The sequence below is a fragment of the Cynocephalus volans genome, chromosome 8, assembly GCF_027409185.1.
Source record: "Cynocephalus volans isolate mCynVol1 chromosome 8, mCynVol1.pri, whole genome shotgun sequence".
NCBI classification, from domain to species: domain Eukaryota; kingdom Metazoa; phylum Chordata; class Mammalia; order Dermoptera; family Cynocephalidae; genus Cynocephalus; species Cynocephalus volans.
The window spans coordinates 16,253,986-16,270,302 of record NC_084467.1 but is presented as its reverse complement, the minus strand read 5'-3'; the positions used below and the strand labels follow the sequence as shown (position 1 = coordinate 16,270,302).

The following is a 16,317-nucleotide window of genomic DNA, read 5'->3' as shown; positions in this document are numbered from 1 at the left end:
TAAAATTTGAGAAGATTATCCTAAATTAAAATTAATCTGGAAGAATATTAAAAATATTGAATTATATGTTAATATGTTATTTTATTGTTACTATCAGAGGCTTATAGAATGTTAAAGCTGAATGGGACTGTAAGATCTTTAGTTCCTTTTCATTTTATAGATGAGGAAACAGAAGTACTTCCCCAGCATTTTGTGGATATGTAACTATATGCAGAATAGTTGGATGTAGAACTGCTACTTAACCAACTCATTCCTTTCTTATGACTCTTTGTATGTAAGTTCTTCCTAGAGCTTTGTTAATTTAAATATGTCTTTGTAGTTGTCTCTTTATGTGATTGAAGGTATTTTTGACATAAATTTTTCTAGGTATTAGTAGACTTTTACTCTCTTAAACATTTTACCTTATCTATGGATGTAATTTTGGTGACCTATTTTGAACAATTACCATTTTGGGGGGGTGGGAGGGAGGAATTAATTTTCCCAGCAATTGGAGTAGTTCATATTTTCTTCCTTTTAGGTAAATGACACAATTTACAAATCTTTCTTTCCTGGGAAATGTGGATAACTGCTTAATAAATGCTAAATAACATGGAGTGGTTCCTTTGTTCCAGATCTGTTTTCAGGCAGTACAATAGACTATATTTAAGGGATTTCAAAACCACTGTACTTCCTAATTTTCGAATTTCAATAGTACAGTTTCCACCCCCAACCTGAACCTAAGGACTCAGAGCAGAATAACTATGGCAGTACTGTTTGTTTATTTCTTCATAATTCAAAGTAAACACAGTAACTCTTTGTTTTTTATATTTGGAAATATAATTTTAGTAGTTTTCATTTAGAAGTAATTGTGGAATATGAGCACTTTCATGGTCTCATGAATAGGTGAAATGATAATTTTTCCCTCATTTTTAATCTGTTATTCTGTACAGTCCTTATATAGTCAAATATAAATTACAAGTTGTAAATTATGAAAAGCATTGTTACTTAAATGGTATCTATTATCATAAATAGTATTTTTTTTGGTATTCCTACTTTAAGTGAGGCTTACTGACTTGAAAATATCTCTTATTAACCCTTGCTTTTAAGTGGCCCTGTCCACCCAAACTCACCCACATCTTAACCTCCCCATCTCCATGCCCCCTGCTCCACCCTCCCCCGCCAAAATAATCAGAATTGTTCAACGGAGCTCTGCTCTGAGAGCATAAATAGAAATCAGTTATAGGAGAGCTGGCCAGTTAGCTCACTTGGTTAGAGTATGGTGCTGATAACACCAAGGTCAAGGGTTCATATCTCTGTACCAGCCAGCCATCGAAAAGAAAACAAGAAAAAAACACAAAAAAGAAGAAAAATAACTCAATGTAGGAGATTATAGCTACCAAAAAATTGACCTTAGATCTCCGAGAAGAGACACTGCTTTGTCTTGTGGCTTTTGTGTAACCCTCAAATCCAGAAAGAATACCTACCTGGAATGTGATGTAGAATGAGTGTTCTTGTCCTATCTTGTGTAATTCTGTTCCCTCTAAGTTGAACAATGGCTATAATTTTCTCAACCTACTCTACTTGGATTTTGATGGGCATTTTACATTGCAATACAGTGGTTGAATGAAACCGAGAGTTTCCTTATAGCCTTAAACTGCCAGATATTTTATTCAGATTTCTGATTCTGAAAAATGGTCATCCTTGACCCAGAACCTGAAGACATTTTAAGGTGAAAGTACATTTCGATACCTTCTAAGTTGCATTTTACCTGTGTGATCATATAAACAAATGACAGGAATCACTCTTGAGTATTGTTTTCTTGAATCAGTAACTAGTTTTCAAACCCACCACATTTTCTGTTTGTCCTGATTTTGGTAGGTGCACTACTTTGCTAGATAGTTTATGAGTGAAGTTGAAGAAATTCATTTGGTTTTTGACTGGGAGAATGTTAAATTCCCTCTCAGATGTGACATCTATTATTAGGGTGAAAAGCCAGCTTGTCCTTAGAAGGAACACTGGGGAATGAATTGTACTAATAATTGTTGTGCTGTTTTCTCTTGCTGTGGTTAATAGTAATCATCTCTTTTCCTTCCCCCTTTCCTGCTGCTTCTTTCCTTCTCTTCCCTGTCTTCCCATGTACTTTTTGGATTTATTAAATTGGCCTATATATTTTTTCCTTGCTTTCCTTTTTTTAATTTTGTGACTTCCTGTCCCACTCTGTCTTCCCCACTTGCTTGGGTTCCATGTTGCTAGTTTTTATGTTCGCACGCTCATTATCACCCTTTTTTGTACTTCAAATCCCAGCAGCTGCCCAGCCAGGTCCCCGAGCACAGCCCTGTGGTTTATGGGACTGTGGAGAGCGCTCATCTTGCCGCCAGCACCCCTGTCACTGCAGCTAGCGACCAGAAGCAAGGTTTGTGTATGACTGTTTTCCTCCCTCTTATTTTTAGTGTCTTTTTTATTAATTATATTGACCTCAGCTTTCAAGAGTAAGAGTAAAACATTAGAGAATTATTAAGACACCCACTTTTAAACGAAGCTTTGAAGTGGAAAAATCAGTGTTCTACCTTTAGGAAACTAACAGAGATGATTAGTAAATTTTTTTCCTATATTTTATAAATGCCTTACTGTCAGTATCTGTGTATAGAAGAACATAGTTTAATTTATATATTCAACATGTCCCTGTGTGTCTTGCTGTTTTTAAAAAGATAAAATGTTGGGCCGGCCCATGGCTCACTCGGGAGAGTGCGGTGCTGATAACACCAAGGCCCCTGGTTCGGATCCCATATACGGATGGCCGGTTCGCTCACTGGCTGAGCGTGGTGCTGACAGCACCAAGTCAAGGGTTAAGATCCCCTTACCGGTCATCTTTAAAAAAAAAATAAAAAATAAAAATAAAAAAAATAAAAAATAAATAAAGAAATAAATAAAAAGATAAAATGTTTCTTCTTAAAAGATTTGGCTTCTATAGCCACAGTTGGAGTTAGCACTGAGTTCATATTCCTGGCTCCATCATGTTCTAGCTATTTGGTCTTGATTGAGTCACTTACCCTGTGTATCTCCATTTCTTAACTTATAGATGGAGTGAAGACATACCTCACAGGGTTATTGTGGGGACATGCCTAGCACATGAAAAGTACTTAGTAAATTATAGCCATATAGTTGATGTAGGAATTATACTATTGACCATGAACATGAGTACCAAATGTTTGTTGAAATAAACACATATAGTGCCTTTTGGAGTAAAAATAGAAAACTTTAAGGAAAATCTCATGCCAGAAGTGGGATATCATGGTCTGTCTTTCCTACCTAGTTGGATTTTAGCTTGACCTTAGCTAAAATTAGGAGACAATTCTCTGTATGTACAGGGGGAAGCAAATAACTTTGAGCATGCTTTATAATGTTTTTGACTTTGTTCTAATAATAAATGTATATCGTATATTTGTTATCTCCTTCCTTAAGTTTTCATTCCTCCAAACCCCTTATTATTCTATAGCTGGCTGTTAGTAAATATACTTTCTAAAAATTATTTTTGAAAAATATTTAGAAATGGCCTATAAAGTGGAAGCATTTAATATTAAATGTTTTTGGCTAGACTGCAAGTTGATCGCATTTATAAACTTTTTGAAAGATGGACTTCCAATATGTGCTTCCAATGTTTTTTACATCATCCAAAGATGGTAATATGACGTTTTTGAAATAGGAAGTTTTTTCCTTGAGTATTGAGATAGCTAGGAAAGTAAACTTCAACAGAGAAAAGTCCTATGTTTGTTTTGTCAGGTGGTTTTTAACCAAAATATATGTAACAAACCCTAACCTGACATGCTTCTAAAAATTGCACATCAAATACTTATTTCAGCAATGTTTAGAGTTAAAGGAGGACCCATGCATGCTTAAAACTAATTTTTTATTGTTTTTGGTGGTTGGCTGGTATAGGGATCAAACACTGGACTTTGGTGTTAGCACCGTGCACTAACCAACTGAGATAACCAGCCAGCCGAAAGCTAATATTTTAATCATTGAAGCCATTCACCTTGCAGAAGTACAGTTTGTAGATATTGTGGAAGACCACTCCTGACCCCCAGTGATACAGCAGTTTTGAGTCAAAATTCAGAATGTTTTTAATCTTGATGAAGACTAATTTTCAGGATATTTCCTTCAAAACTTTACTCCAATACACTTTAAACAAGTGTAACCCTTCTGCTGAGCATATTGAGTACTTTCCATGCAAAGAGACGTTAAAATATATCCTTGTGCAGACTTTCTCTGTAGCAGTGCCAAGATATAAAAAAGTTTGTGACAAACCCTGATGATAAAATAGTTGTGACCTGCCTGAAGACAGGTTATTTTGTGAAAAAGAATGCTAAGATTTTTAGATTATGTTATCTCTGTACTTTGTCGTATTTAGGCCTAAATTTCCTGAAGGGGAATTCTTGGTTTCCTCTTTTTTTGTGTGTGTGTGGTTTTTTGTTTTTGTTTTTTTTTTTGCTTAGTTGAAATTTGAATAACAAATCAGCATTTCAAACTGATGTATGGTATTAGATAAGAGTGAACTGGAAAATATTTCAGATCACCTTGATGAAAAGAAAAACTTGGAGTACTTTAAGTACATTTCATAAAACTTGTAAATAATTTTTGAGACTATTCTCATCTTCCTTTTATTTTTTTATTTTTTTATTTTGTCGATATACAATGTGGTTGCTTATTGTGGCCCATTACCGAAACCTCCCTCCCTCCTCCCTCTTCCCCCTCCCACTCATCTTCCTTTTAGTACTGATTATTTACTAGAAAACTCAGTAACTATTTTCTAATTTTACCCATAGTTCACCTATGTATGAAATCGTTTTCAGAGTCTTTTTTTTTAAACACCAAATTTGTGTTTAAAAACATAACATTAGAAATGCCTCACCATTTTTTAGAGAATATGTTTTTTTTTCTTTGCACTTCAGAAGTTTTTTATTCTTAACTTTAGATTCCTTTTGAAATTAAAGTAGATTACAAAGATTCACTGTTTTCAGAGATTGCTATATTATCCCCAGAACAATAGTCCCTTTATTCTGCAGTCAGATTGGTTTTTCTCTCAATGGAAGTGTCATTATTCTTTACCTTTTTTTTTTTTTTTTGGTGGCTGGCTGGTACAGGGATCCAAACCTGTGACCTTGGTGTTATAAGACTACACTCTAACCTACTGAGCTAACTGGCCAGCCTGGAAGTGTCATTATTAAAGGTTTATACTAGGTAACAGAATCTCACGTTAGCTCCAAAGTCTCCCTCCTGCTTGATTCACCTACATACTTCTGTTTTCATAAGCCTTTTTTCCTCTCTGAATTGGAAGAATGTGGGCTTTGAAATTATTCTAAGGCTTGATTAAGCACTTGTTAGTTATTTGGCCTTTACCCCATGACTAATCTCTAAACCCTCAGTTTCCTCATCTGTAAAACAGAACATAATAGTTTCTACCCTAGTGGTGGATGTGACAGTTAAAGGTACAATGTATATATGGTATTTGACCTGGTTCTTGGCTCATAATAAGTACTTATGGGCTGTCATTATTAAGCTTCTGGTTTCTTAGAGTTTTTGACTTGAACAGCTAGAATGGTTACACAGAGACTGAGGTTCCAGTCAAATGCACCATTTCCCATTTGTTTCGTACTGTATGAAGACACAGGGAATGCCTCAGACTGGTTTAGAGAGAAAAACTGTTGAATGAATTAAAATCTTTGCTTGGTGCTGATAGTGTATAGATACAGCTGAAATGATTGCTGTTTCCTAAGAGAGAGTACATTCAATCCAGAGAAATTCTGTACATTCAATCCAGTGTATTGAGGATATGATATGGATAACTAAACAACAAGAAATAGTTGGTGTCTTAGTCTTAGTGCCTGTTGAAAGCACCTAGTGTAGAGTATTCAGTGAATGATATTCTGTTGCAGTTTAAACAGAATTCACAGCAATGTTGTTCAGTTGGGGCTCTGTTGACATTTAGGACAGGACTGTTCTTTGTCAAGTGAGAGTGTTCCTCAAATTGCAGGATGCTTAGCATTCCAGGTCTCTGCCTATTAAGTGACAGCAGCCACTTCTCAGTCATAGTGAGACTTGTGACAACCAAAAGGTACCCATGTAGGCCGTTGGTTCCACCTCCATATGGGAGCAATTTAATCCTTCTCATAAGTATGACACATTCATTATCGAAACTACAGATAAGTAAAATGAAAAAATATCTATCTCATTACCCAGAACCATTGTTTGATACACAGAATTTCCCCATGCATGTATGTTGTTGTTATATATTTTTTTAAGTTACCAAATTGGTAACTACCTACAAATATAGTTTTGCGCCCTGCTTTTAGAAAAACATCTTTTATTATAAATAACTTTCCATATCATTAAATACTTTTTCAAAAGCCTATTTTAAATATTGCATAATATAGCATTATATGCCCAGGCCATCATTTTTTAAGTAAATCCTTTATTGTTGGACATTTAATTTATTTTCTTTTTTAAAAAATTATAAATAGTATTGCCTTAAATATTCTAGACATTTAATTTTGTTCACTCTTAACATGATTATTTCCTTAGGAAAAAGTCTTAGAGACGGAATTTCTACAAATTCCTAAAGATGGCCAAACTCTTAAATACTAAAAGTCTTTAGAGGGATAGAAATAAATGTTTTTTATTTAGATCTACTGTAGCTATCTACATTATAGTTTTAATGAATGGGTTAAAGGACTTCTATTTCAGAATGAGGAGCTCTCAAAATAATTAAATTTTTTTGTTATTTTATTATTACTAGATTTCTCTCAAGAGTGTATAGAAATTTATTGGTTCTAGATTGCCTTTGATTGTTTACCATAAGAATTTTTGTTTTCCAAAATTGGTCATTGAATTGGCATACTCTTATTAGACTGTGAATGTGAGAATTATTATTTTCAGATGTTCTCCCTCTAGGTTTTAGCCAGTGGTCATAAGGGTGTTATTCTGATACGCTTTCACAGGTATATTATATAATCTGGGTAACCCATGTAGCAGTTACTCCAGCGAGTTGGAAATTATTTTCATTAGAGGTATTTTAATAAATACATATTTGTATATATATATATATGTGTGTGTGTTCCACATAGGACATATGTATAGTAAAGACATATTTTTCTGAAATATTTTTATCTCTTGCCCTTGTACTTAGTCTGAGGGATTTGGCAGTGAGAGACTATTGATCTTATTTCACTACTATGTTGAATAGGTGAAGTTTAATTGTAGAAGCACCAGCTTCTACCTCTATAAGTTAAAGTGAATTTTAAGGCTAGTAAGTGTAGTTGCAGTGAATGAATTAACCTTTAACAGCTTAATGGTAATATTTACCATTTGTTTATATGATTAACAGAGCATATTCTCTTCCACAGACTTAACTACATTTTATTGTAGAGACTTTCACTGATGCATAAAGAATTGTGGAGGAGAAAGTAAAGTCTCTTTTAGTTTAGATGGTCTTTTAGTAGTGCTTAAAATTTTTGTTGGTGTTTGATAAACATACTCATGAGTATCTGTCTTTTCAGTGGAGCTTGTTTGTTGTGCTAAGGAAGCACAAGCCTGGAAACCAGTCTGAATCTCCTTTGGTTTCATCCTTCCAGGGGTGAATCATTTGGAATTTTAAAATATGGAAATTTTGTTAATTAGCATTCTTTGCATTCTTCTGGTACTCTTATTGTGATAATCAGTTTTTCTTTCTGTATCTTTTGATCTCATACTTAATCTATCTATACACAGATGCATAGTTTATATATTGTTCCAAAACATTTCAGACATATATGTTAAGTGTTTTTTTTTAAATTGGATTTGTTTATCTGAATATTAACCTTGGTTTCTCATTAATTTTTTTTCCATGTGAAAACACAAGATAAATTTCCATTTTTATACTTTACATTATTTCTGATTATATACCTCTTTTGAAAAATGAAAGTTAAATTAAGTTCTGAACTAATTTTGATGTTCGGGAACTTGATTTTACTGGTATTAAATTTCATTGATAATAACACTATGATGGTCTCTCTTAAAACATCATTTTTTTAATACAGTACCTGTTTTTTATAAAAATTTACCAAAATGAAGAAATATATCGAATAACAAGTAAAGTCTATCTCATTATAATAATTTAATTTCCAGTTACTTGCCCATGTATGTACTTTACTGCCACTGTAAGTATCTGTGGTAGAAAAATTTTCCACAGGGAGCAAGATATGGTAGAGGTGAAGGTCTCCCTACCTTAAAAAAGGCCCCACTCCCAACTGAAGAATGGTTTATCTTCAGTGTTGCTGAGCTTTTCCGTTGTACTCTTAATATGATCATTTGGTGAACTGATTCCTTCTCTTACTCCAAAATAAACTTTATGTGTTTTGGAGACCAAGTAAATAGTGGGTATAACTAGAAAAAAAATATGGCATTGTTTTTAGAGTGCCAGAATAAGTCTAATATTTTGGTCTCTTCTGCTGTCCATGACTTAGGTTAAGAGATGAAAAGAGTTATTAGCCCAAGGCAATACAATATCTCTGATCGAAGAACTATTCTTAAAACTTTTTTTTTTTCTTCCCCAGAAGAGAAGTCAAAACCAGATCCAGTGTTAAAGTCTCCTTCCCCAGTCCTTAGGCTAGTCCTCAGTGGGGAGAAGAAAGAACAAGCAGGCCAGACATCTGAGACTACTGCAGTAGAATCCATATCAGAGCTTCCTCTGCCTCCATCACCTACCACTGTTTCTCCAGTTGCTCGAAGTACAATTGCTTCCCCCACCTCTGCTGCTCTTAGTAGCCAACCGATACTCACAACTGCTATAGATGACAGATGTGAACTCTCTTCCTCAAAAGAAGACACAATTCCTATACCCAGCCCTGCATCTTGCATAGAAACATCAGACCCTTCAACAACAGATGAAGCTGATGATGATATAGGCAAGAAACCCTGTAGTATAGCACCTAATGATATTCCACGGATTTCTAGTACTAACCTAATTAATGAGATGAATGGAGTTAGTGAAAAATTACCAGTCAGAGAGAGCATTGTGGAAATAGTAAAACAGGAAGTGTTACCATTGACTCTTGAATTGGAAATTCTGGAAAGTCCCCCAGAAGAAATGAAGGTGGAGTGTATCCCAGCTCCCATCACCCCTTCCACAGTTCCTTCCTCTTGTCCAGTTCCTCCAACTCCTCCAGCTTCTCCTCCTCCCACTCCAGTCATTGTTCCTGCTGCTGCCACTACTGCTAGTACTCTGAGTGTTCCCACTGCAGTCCAGAGAGCCTTAGAAGAGGATGAGAGCATAAGAACTTACCTTAGTGAAGATGCAAAAGAAATTCAACACAAGATAGAGGTAGAAGCAGATGGGCAAACAGAAGAGATTGTGGATTCTCAGAATTTAAATTCAAGAAAGAGCCCTGTCCCAGGTAAGCTATTCTGCCATTAATAATCTTAGGCTTGCTGAACATGAAGAAGAGGCAGCATTTGAGTTATTTTTTAATTGGCTACTTTCCTTGACTTCCAGAAACATCAAATGAATGCTGAAATTCCTAATCTGGTTTCTTCAGTGGTGTGTTTGTGTTTTAGTACAGCCTGCAAAAGAGTTACTACATTGTCTAAAAATGCAAATGAGAATTTCCAAATATACAAAATGCCTCCAAGGTATTTGTCACTATACATGTTGGGTTGTTTGTTTTTTTGCCTCATTCACATGAATAAGTTCCTCAGTGGTTAATTTTGTTGCTTTGGGGCTGGAAACCAATCAAAACCAGCATGGTCTATAGTCCCTAATTCGTCTTCTCTGAATTTTAAAACCCAGTCATCAATCGTAAAGAAACTCCTCTATGCGAGACCTCTTTTTTAATCGTGGGTTTAGGAAAACAGCAATCAGAGCGCCAAAGATTTATAACTACGTTTTAAAAACAAAGTGTCCTCTCTGATTAACTTTCAGATAAATTTAATGTTTTTCCACTTTTTCATTTAAAAGTTTTATTTTTTCTGTAAGTTTTTATATTGTCATTTATTTTCTGAAAGTATTATATTCTTCACAATTCAAATTACTCCCTTTTAATGTATCAATACCTAGGATTTTAGGAACTGAATATTTGAGTTTTTATAATTTTAGTCAAAAGTTATCTGAGACTTATCAGCTGTTTTAGAGTCAGTAGCCCATATGAATATTGAAGTTTTGTTTTTAGCAAGTCATCACAACTCATCTGCAACATTGCTGTGTGCTGCATTATTTGCTCTCTGTATACCTGTGAGTTTAAGTAATTAATGCTTATGTAAATTGGGTACTTTGACAAATGAGTATTCCTTAGTAGTTGATCCTAGACATGCACTGAGGTGGTTTTGGTGACGAACATCCTCGGTGTTTATTATCAGTTTTGAGCTATGTAATAGATAGGGAAACTTGACAAACCTGACCCCTGCTTTTAAGACACGGTTTTCCTACCCAGCTCAGTTCTTGAGGTGGTTTTTCCATCAGTGTCTGTGGGAAGTGTCTGGTCCCTTGGAACTGTAGAATATTAAGTTCAACCAGAGCAAAAAAGCAAAAACAAAAACAAACAAACAAAAAAACCCGAAAACCTGTTTCTTGAACAGACTGACCTCTATTGGCATTAGTATTTATATTGTCATCACTGTTTCAGGAACCTTCTTCTTGGTGAGGAGATGACCTGGGGTTTTTTGTCAGTCACCCTTTGAAAAAACAACCTTGGTTTTGGAGTGGCTACAAGGGAGTGCCCTCCAAAGAACACCTGTTTGTTGAAGAACAGTAATTTATTTGACCTTCATTGTTTCCTTTCATTTACCCACATATGAATTGTCATTCAACAACTAGTAATATGGTATTTCTAATAATGAGAAGCTAATGAAGACAAATGTTTAAAAAACATAAAAACAAATAACAGAAAGAAAAACGAAACAACCATAGGGAATACAGATAAAGATACAAATCATACTTCAGAACTGAAATAAGTGTAAAAGAAGACCCTGCACCAAGCATACTTTCATCTCTGAACTTCATTCTCCTTTTAGGTAGTTTGTCACTTATGTGGCCTGATATTGCAAGAGAGTGCCTAGAGATAAGTGGACAACAATATTTGGTTAAGTAGTCTTCATACCATGGTACTTTTGTTTGAAATGCAAATATTCTTGGAATTAATAATGTAAATTACCAGCACGTTAGTCAGAGCATAGATTCTTCAGCAGTAAACCAGAGAGTACCCAGAAAAGGAAGAACTCTTTACATGATTGGGCTGAGGTAGAAGTTGGTGTTGAGAGGTAAAGTGTCTTGGCATGTTTTTAGTCCCATGATTTTTTAACCTATAAATGTGTTTAAAGGAACTAGAAATTCTTTAAAATTTAAAAAAAAAAATTTTTTTTTTTAAACATCTTCTGGTCTTCAAAATCCAGCAGTGAATGAAGCTCAAGAACCCATGCAACTTTGTCATTTTTAAATTATAAAACCACAGATATTTTCCAGACCCTTTCTGTGCAAATATTTTTTTAACATTTTTGCTACAAAAGTTAACAGTGCAAATTAAAATTGCCTCCAGTCTTTAAATATATCCATCTGAAATCATATACTTAATGACTACAGTCTTCTTTGTACTTATTCACTTACTATACCTTGTTTACTTTGAGAAGTTAATAAATCATAACGACAGTTTGGTTTGGATGTCAGTCTCTTGGTGTTACCTTTGGAGAATAATTCTTATTGTCTCTGCCTGATGATGAAACATATCAAAGCTGGCTTCAGAAATGGCTTGCTTTTAACAGGTGTGAAGCATAAATAACATACACACAGTAGTTGGTGTAGAGATACTCGGTTCAAGCATTAATGTCAGACATAAGGGATATGGTCTCTTCTGCTGAATAACATTTTCTTGCAACTGTTTTAGATCCTATTCCTGAGTAGATCAAAATGCAGTAATTCTGGATGCCTAGGGGTGGAAGAACAAGCCCTGTAAAATGAAGATTGTGTGTGTATATCCTCAGTGTACTCTGAAAAGCCTCAGAGATTGGCCAGACTTTACCTTACTTGTTCCACCTGGTCACTACAATAATTAAATGTGCAAAACTCTATTAAGTGGATGGTTTTTTTGAAGTCTTGGGCGTCTTTATTATGGCTTCCATATATCCGGTAGGGAAGAAAAGAAGGTTTTTGAAGTTCTGGAAAATACTCCTCCTTCATCATCCAGGAATTCATTTTTGTACAATTTCAGGAATGCATATGATGCATACTGTGTAGCTTGAAGTTTTCCACTTTTTAAAATATTAGTCCTTTTATTTTATTTTTTTTTATTATCTCTGATATAAAACCATTATTAGAAACTCATTTGGCAGAAGGACGTCTGTAATTTTTTTTTTTTTTTCTGGCTCTTTCTCACAGTGCATTATTTCTTTGTTTATTTTGTAGATTTGTTTTATGAACTCATTTCAGAGAAAATTTTTTGGATGTAGATTAAGGGCAAGTTCATCCAAAGCAGTTTTGTATTTACTTATCTGGAACTAAATGTGGATTTAATGCCCTAAACCTACGTTTATACCCCAAACATAGTGTGAGGGCATTCCCTGTGGTATGGATACTAATTTTCAGGGTGATGGGAGTTCTCTCTCCACCTAGCTGAAACAAAACATCCTTCCTTGTCATCACTGTGTGGGTTCACTGGTTTATTTTGTTATGTTTTTTTAAGCTTTTTTTTTTTTTCCCTCCCAATGAGTCCATCACTGTTTTAGGAGTCTCAGGGCTTTATGTAAAAATTTCAGTTCCAAATCCCCACTTTGCAGGAATCCAAGATTTCATCTCTCCCCATATAGTTGTTAAAAATGTCAACTTTTTGGTTATAGAGACTAGCACACCATTCCAGACTCCTAGGAGTGTAGCAGTGGCAGCAGCAACTGACCTTGTTTATGTATCTTCCAGGAGTTTACCTTTTATTCTTGTAAGCTCAGCTAAGGGTACAGGAGGGTTTCCAGATACTATAGGTTATAGGATAGGAGACGTATTTCTCAAATGGAAATATGATTGTATATTTGAGGAGATATTAATAAAAAATACCAGTCCATACAGCCAGTCAAGATGCTGCTCTCTTCTCTTGGCTTAGACTTCCTTAAGTTTAAAGGGTGTTATTTTAATGCAGGAATGCTATTACTTTAATGCAGGGAAAAAAATGTTAATAATAATACTTGCTTTATTCTCAATTTGTGAGAGTATTGAAAGTACTTTTTGAAAAAATAAAGCATAGTAAGCCTAAAACCAGAGAAATACAAAAATCTCAGTTTGGGTAGATAAACCTCAAATGCTCATTTTCTCAATTTTTAAACCATGATCTGAAGGTCAGCTGCAGGAATAGGGAATTTGAAATTTATTCCTACCTTTGCTTGACTTACACATTCTAAGAAGTATTGAACAACTCTTGAAGATTTTTAGTTGCCAGGTCCAAAAGCAGATGACCAGTGGTTTGAGTGCACCACAAGCCTCATCCCTATATACTACTATACACCCTTAAAATTCACCTTATATTCCTGTAGAGAAATGTGCTCTGGAACTTTGAGAACAGGATTTCTTACACATTCCTGATTCCGTGTCATCTACCAAAACCAACAGAGCAATTCTTAAAGCAAGAACTCTTGGCTCTCTTTTTCAGAGGCTTGACTCTGATCCTTAGGAACAAGCACAGGTTTTCCCCACTGTGTTGGTCAACTACTTCCGACAAAGCTGCCTAAAAAGTGCATTTTTGCCATGCCATTTCTACTTTCTTGTTGCCCTCCACAGTGAAATCTTAGACATTTCCCGAAAAATACCAGTGCTGGGTCAGATTCTGTCTTTCATATGCTGCAGAATGAACCCAAACACCTGTTGGTAGAGCGTGTGTAACACAGCAAAAATGCTGGCTCTAAGGGCAGATGTCCTTGGTGCAGCTAAACCTAATGATTGTTGCCATGACGAATATCTTACTGTTCTTTTTGTAACCACCTATGTTCCTTTTCTGTAACTTTCTCACCTGGAGAATAAAAACGGAGAACCTGATTCAGGGCTATTCCTGGGATCTTTCTTCTCTTGAAAGAATTATTCCTGGGGGTAACTGTTTTCGGTCCTCTGACTGTTCAGAAGAAACGGGCTTTGAGTAATCTTTTGCGTCTCTGTCACCCTGGGGGAGAGTGACAGTTGACAGGCTCAGGTGACCAAGCCTGGCAAACGCCTTATGCAGTTCCTCCTTGCCTCTTCATATGGGATGTATCTCCCCTCTTTTTATAGTAGTTCATGTCTTTGCAGCACGAACTTTGAAGTTTCATTCATTGGCTATTATTTAACTTAGTTATACATCTCCATGAATTGGCAGATTCTTCGTTCAGAATTTAGCCCACTTTTCCCCAGACTTAGTAATTAACCTTTCTCCACCACAAAGAACCATTGTACTTACCTGCTTCCAGAAAGGGTAATCGAGACAGTCTAGGGGAATACTCCTTTCTTTCCGTCAAAAGAAATCCCACTTCAGGAAAACCTAGTCTTACTAAAAGCCTTTCCTTTTCTCCAATATTCAACCTCACCTTGCATGCAGCAGCCTTGAAAATTGTTTCCAATGCCTCTGATAATTTTCTCTACTAATGCAGAAAAATGCCCAATATGCATTTCCTTCAATATATGTCTTTTCCCCATTTTCTATTGCTGTGTTAATAATACTTGGTAATACTTTTCTATCCTTACAAAGCCCTTTTCTCAGGCATCTCAAGAATTATTCTTGTGATTTAAACACTTATTCTTGAGATGTACAGTAATTATTTCTATTTTGCTGATGACAAAAATAAGTCATGGAGTGGGAAATCAGCTTTCTCAGGGTCACAGGAAGAATTACACCTCTTTTCCTTTTTTTTTTTTTTTTTTTGTGACCGGTAAGGGGGTCGGAACCGTCGGCTTGGTGTCTTCCGCACCGCGCTCAGCCAGTGAGCGCACGGGCCATCCCTATATAGGATCCGAACCTGTGGCCTCGGCGCGCCCAGCGCCACACTCTCCCGAGTGAGCCACGGATTTGGCCCTTACACCTCTTTTCTTTACCTCACGCTTCTATTATTCTTTCAGACATGGTTCCCACATTGATACAGTGTTCCTTTATTAATATATTCGGGATTTGGTGATTATACATTTATGCTGTTCCCCAGGTTCAGAGGGGGATGTGAAAGCTCAGCCTGTTGGAACCACGAATAGTTACTGAGCTTTCACTATGTTTCAGTTACTGTTCTGTGCACTTGAGATTTATCAGTGAAGAATCCAAAGATCCCTGCCCTAGAGATGTATTAGAAAGTTTTAAGTGCTATAAAAATAATTAAGCAGGGTAAGGAATGCTGGAGGGGCAGCAGGTTGTAGTATTGAAATAACATGATCAGACTCATAGGCCTCAATAGGAGGTGAGATTTGAGCAAAGAGGAGAAGGATTATCTGAGCTACCTTCTTTACAAAATCTATGATATTTCAAAAAAAAAAAAAAAAAAAAACTATGATATTTCTATTTCTTTTCAGTTTTGAGAAACCTGCCTAACAAAAGTCTTATCTTGAATCAGTGCTCCTCCCCACCCCCCCGCAACTCCTCTTCTTAAACTCCCATAGGCAAAGCACTACTGGAGAAGATAACACTGTACAGGCCACTGTGAGTTCTCACTGTCCACCTCGAAGACGTCAGCCATTCCTTTTATGACCTTCCTGTTGTGAAATCTTGTACTCTGCCCAACCCTCTTCACCTGTAGCACATGGCCATATCTCTTTCTTTGTTTAGAACATTGAGGACACTGTGTATGCCTTTTTTAACCTTCTCCCCCCCAGCTACAAACTTATGTGTATCCAAACCTTGATCAACCTCTCAGCCTTGTTTCTTTGCAGTCTTGTATATATTCAGTGCCTCTTCCTGGACTTCTTATTGTCTGTAAACATGCTGAAGTATCTCAAGCCAAAACATATCCATTTTAGCTACCATTTAAACTTAATCTTCCTCTTCTCATCCAGACTTCTCATGAATAGTTTACAATTTCTTCTATTCTGTTCACTATTCAACTAAAATAATCTGATTTATGCTGCCAACATGCTACTTGAACTTCACTCAGCAGGGTTACCAATGGACATAAGTTTATCTTACTGGTCTTCTTACCTAGTTTAACACTATTGGTCGCTCTCTCCATTTTTCTTTTTTAGTTAGGTTTGTGGAGTATAATTTATATGTTATAAAATTCATCCTTGTTAGCATTCATTTCTATGAGTTCTGACAAACATATAAAATCATGTAATCATCATCAAAATCCAAAATATAAAACAGTTCCATCACCACAAAAATTCCCTTT

The 16,317-nt window shown here is 35.7% G+C and overlaps 1 protein-coding gene across 10 annotated transcripts in view; it reads left to right on the top strand.

Moving 5' to 3' along the window:
* Nucleotides 1-16,317, top strand: part of EIF4G3 (eukaryotic translation initiation factor 4 gamma 3) — a 311,414-nt gene that overhangs the window by 175,730 nt on the left and 119,367 nt on the right. For 8 of the 10 annotated variants that reach the window (XM_063105197.1, XM_063105193.1, XM_063105188.1 and 5 more), the window contains 2 exons: nt 2,284-2,392; nt 8,568-9,407. In XM_063105197.1, the coding sequence (XP_062961267.1) occupies nt 2,284-2,392; nt 8,568-9,407 (949 nt within the window). The remainder of the gene's footprint in view (nt 1-2,283; nt 2,393-8,567; nt 9,408-16,317) is intronic. The other 2 variants (XM_063105198.1, XM_063105189.1) reach the window with 1 other exon arrangement.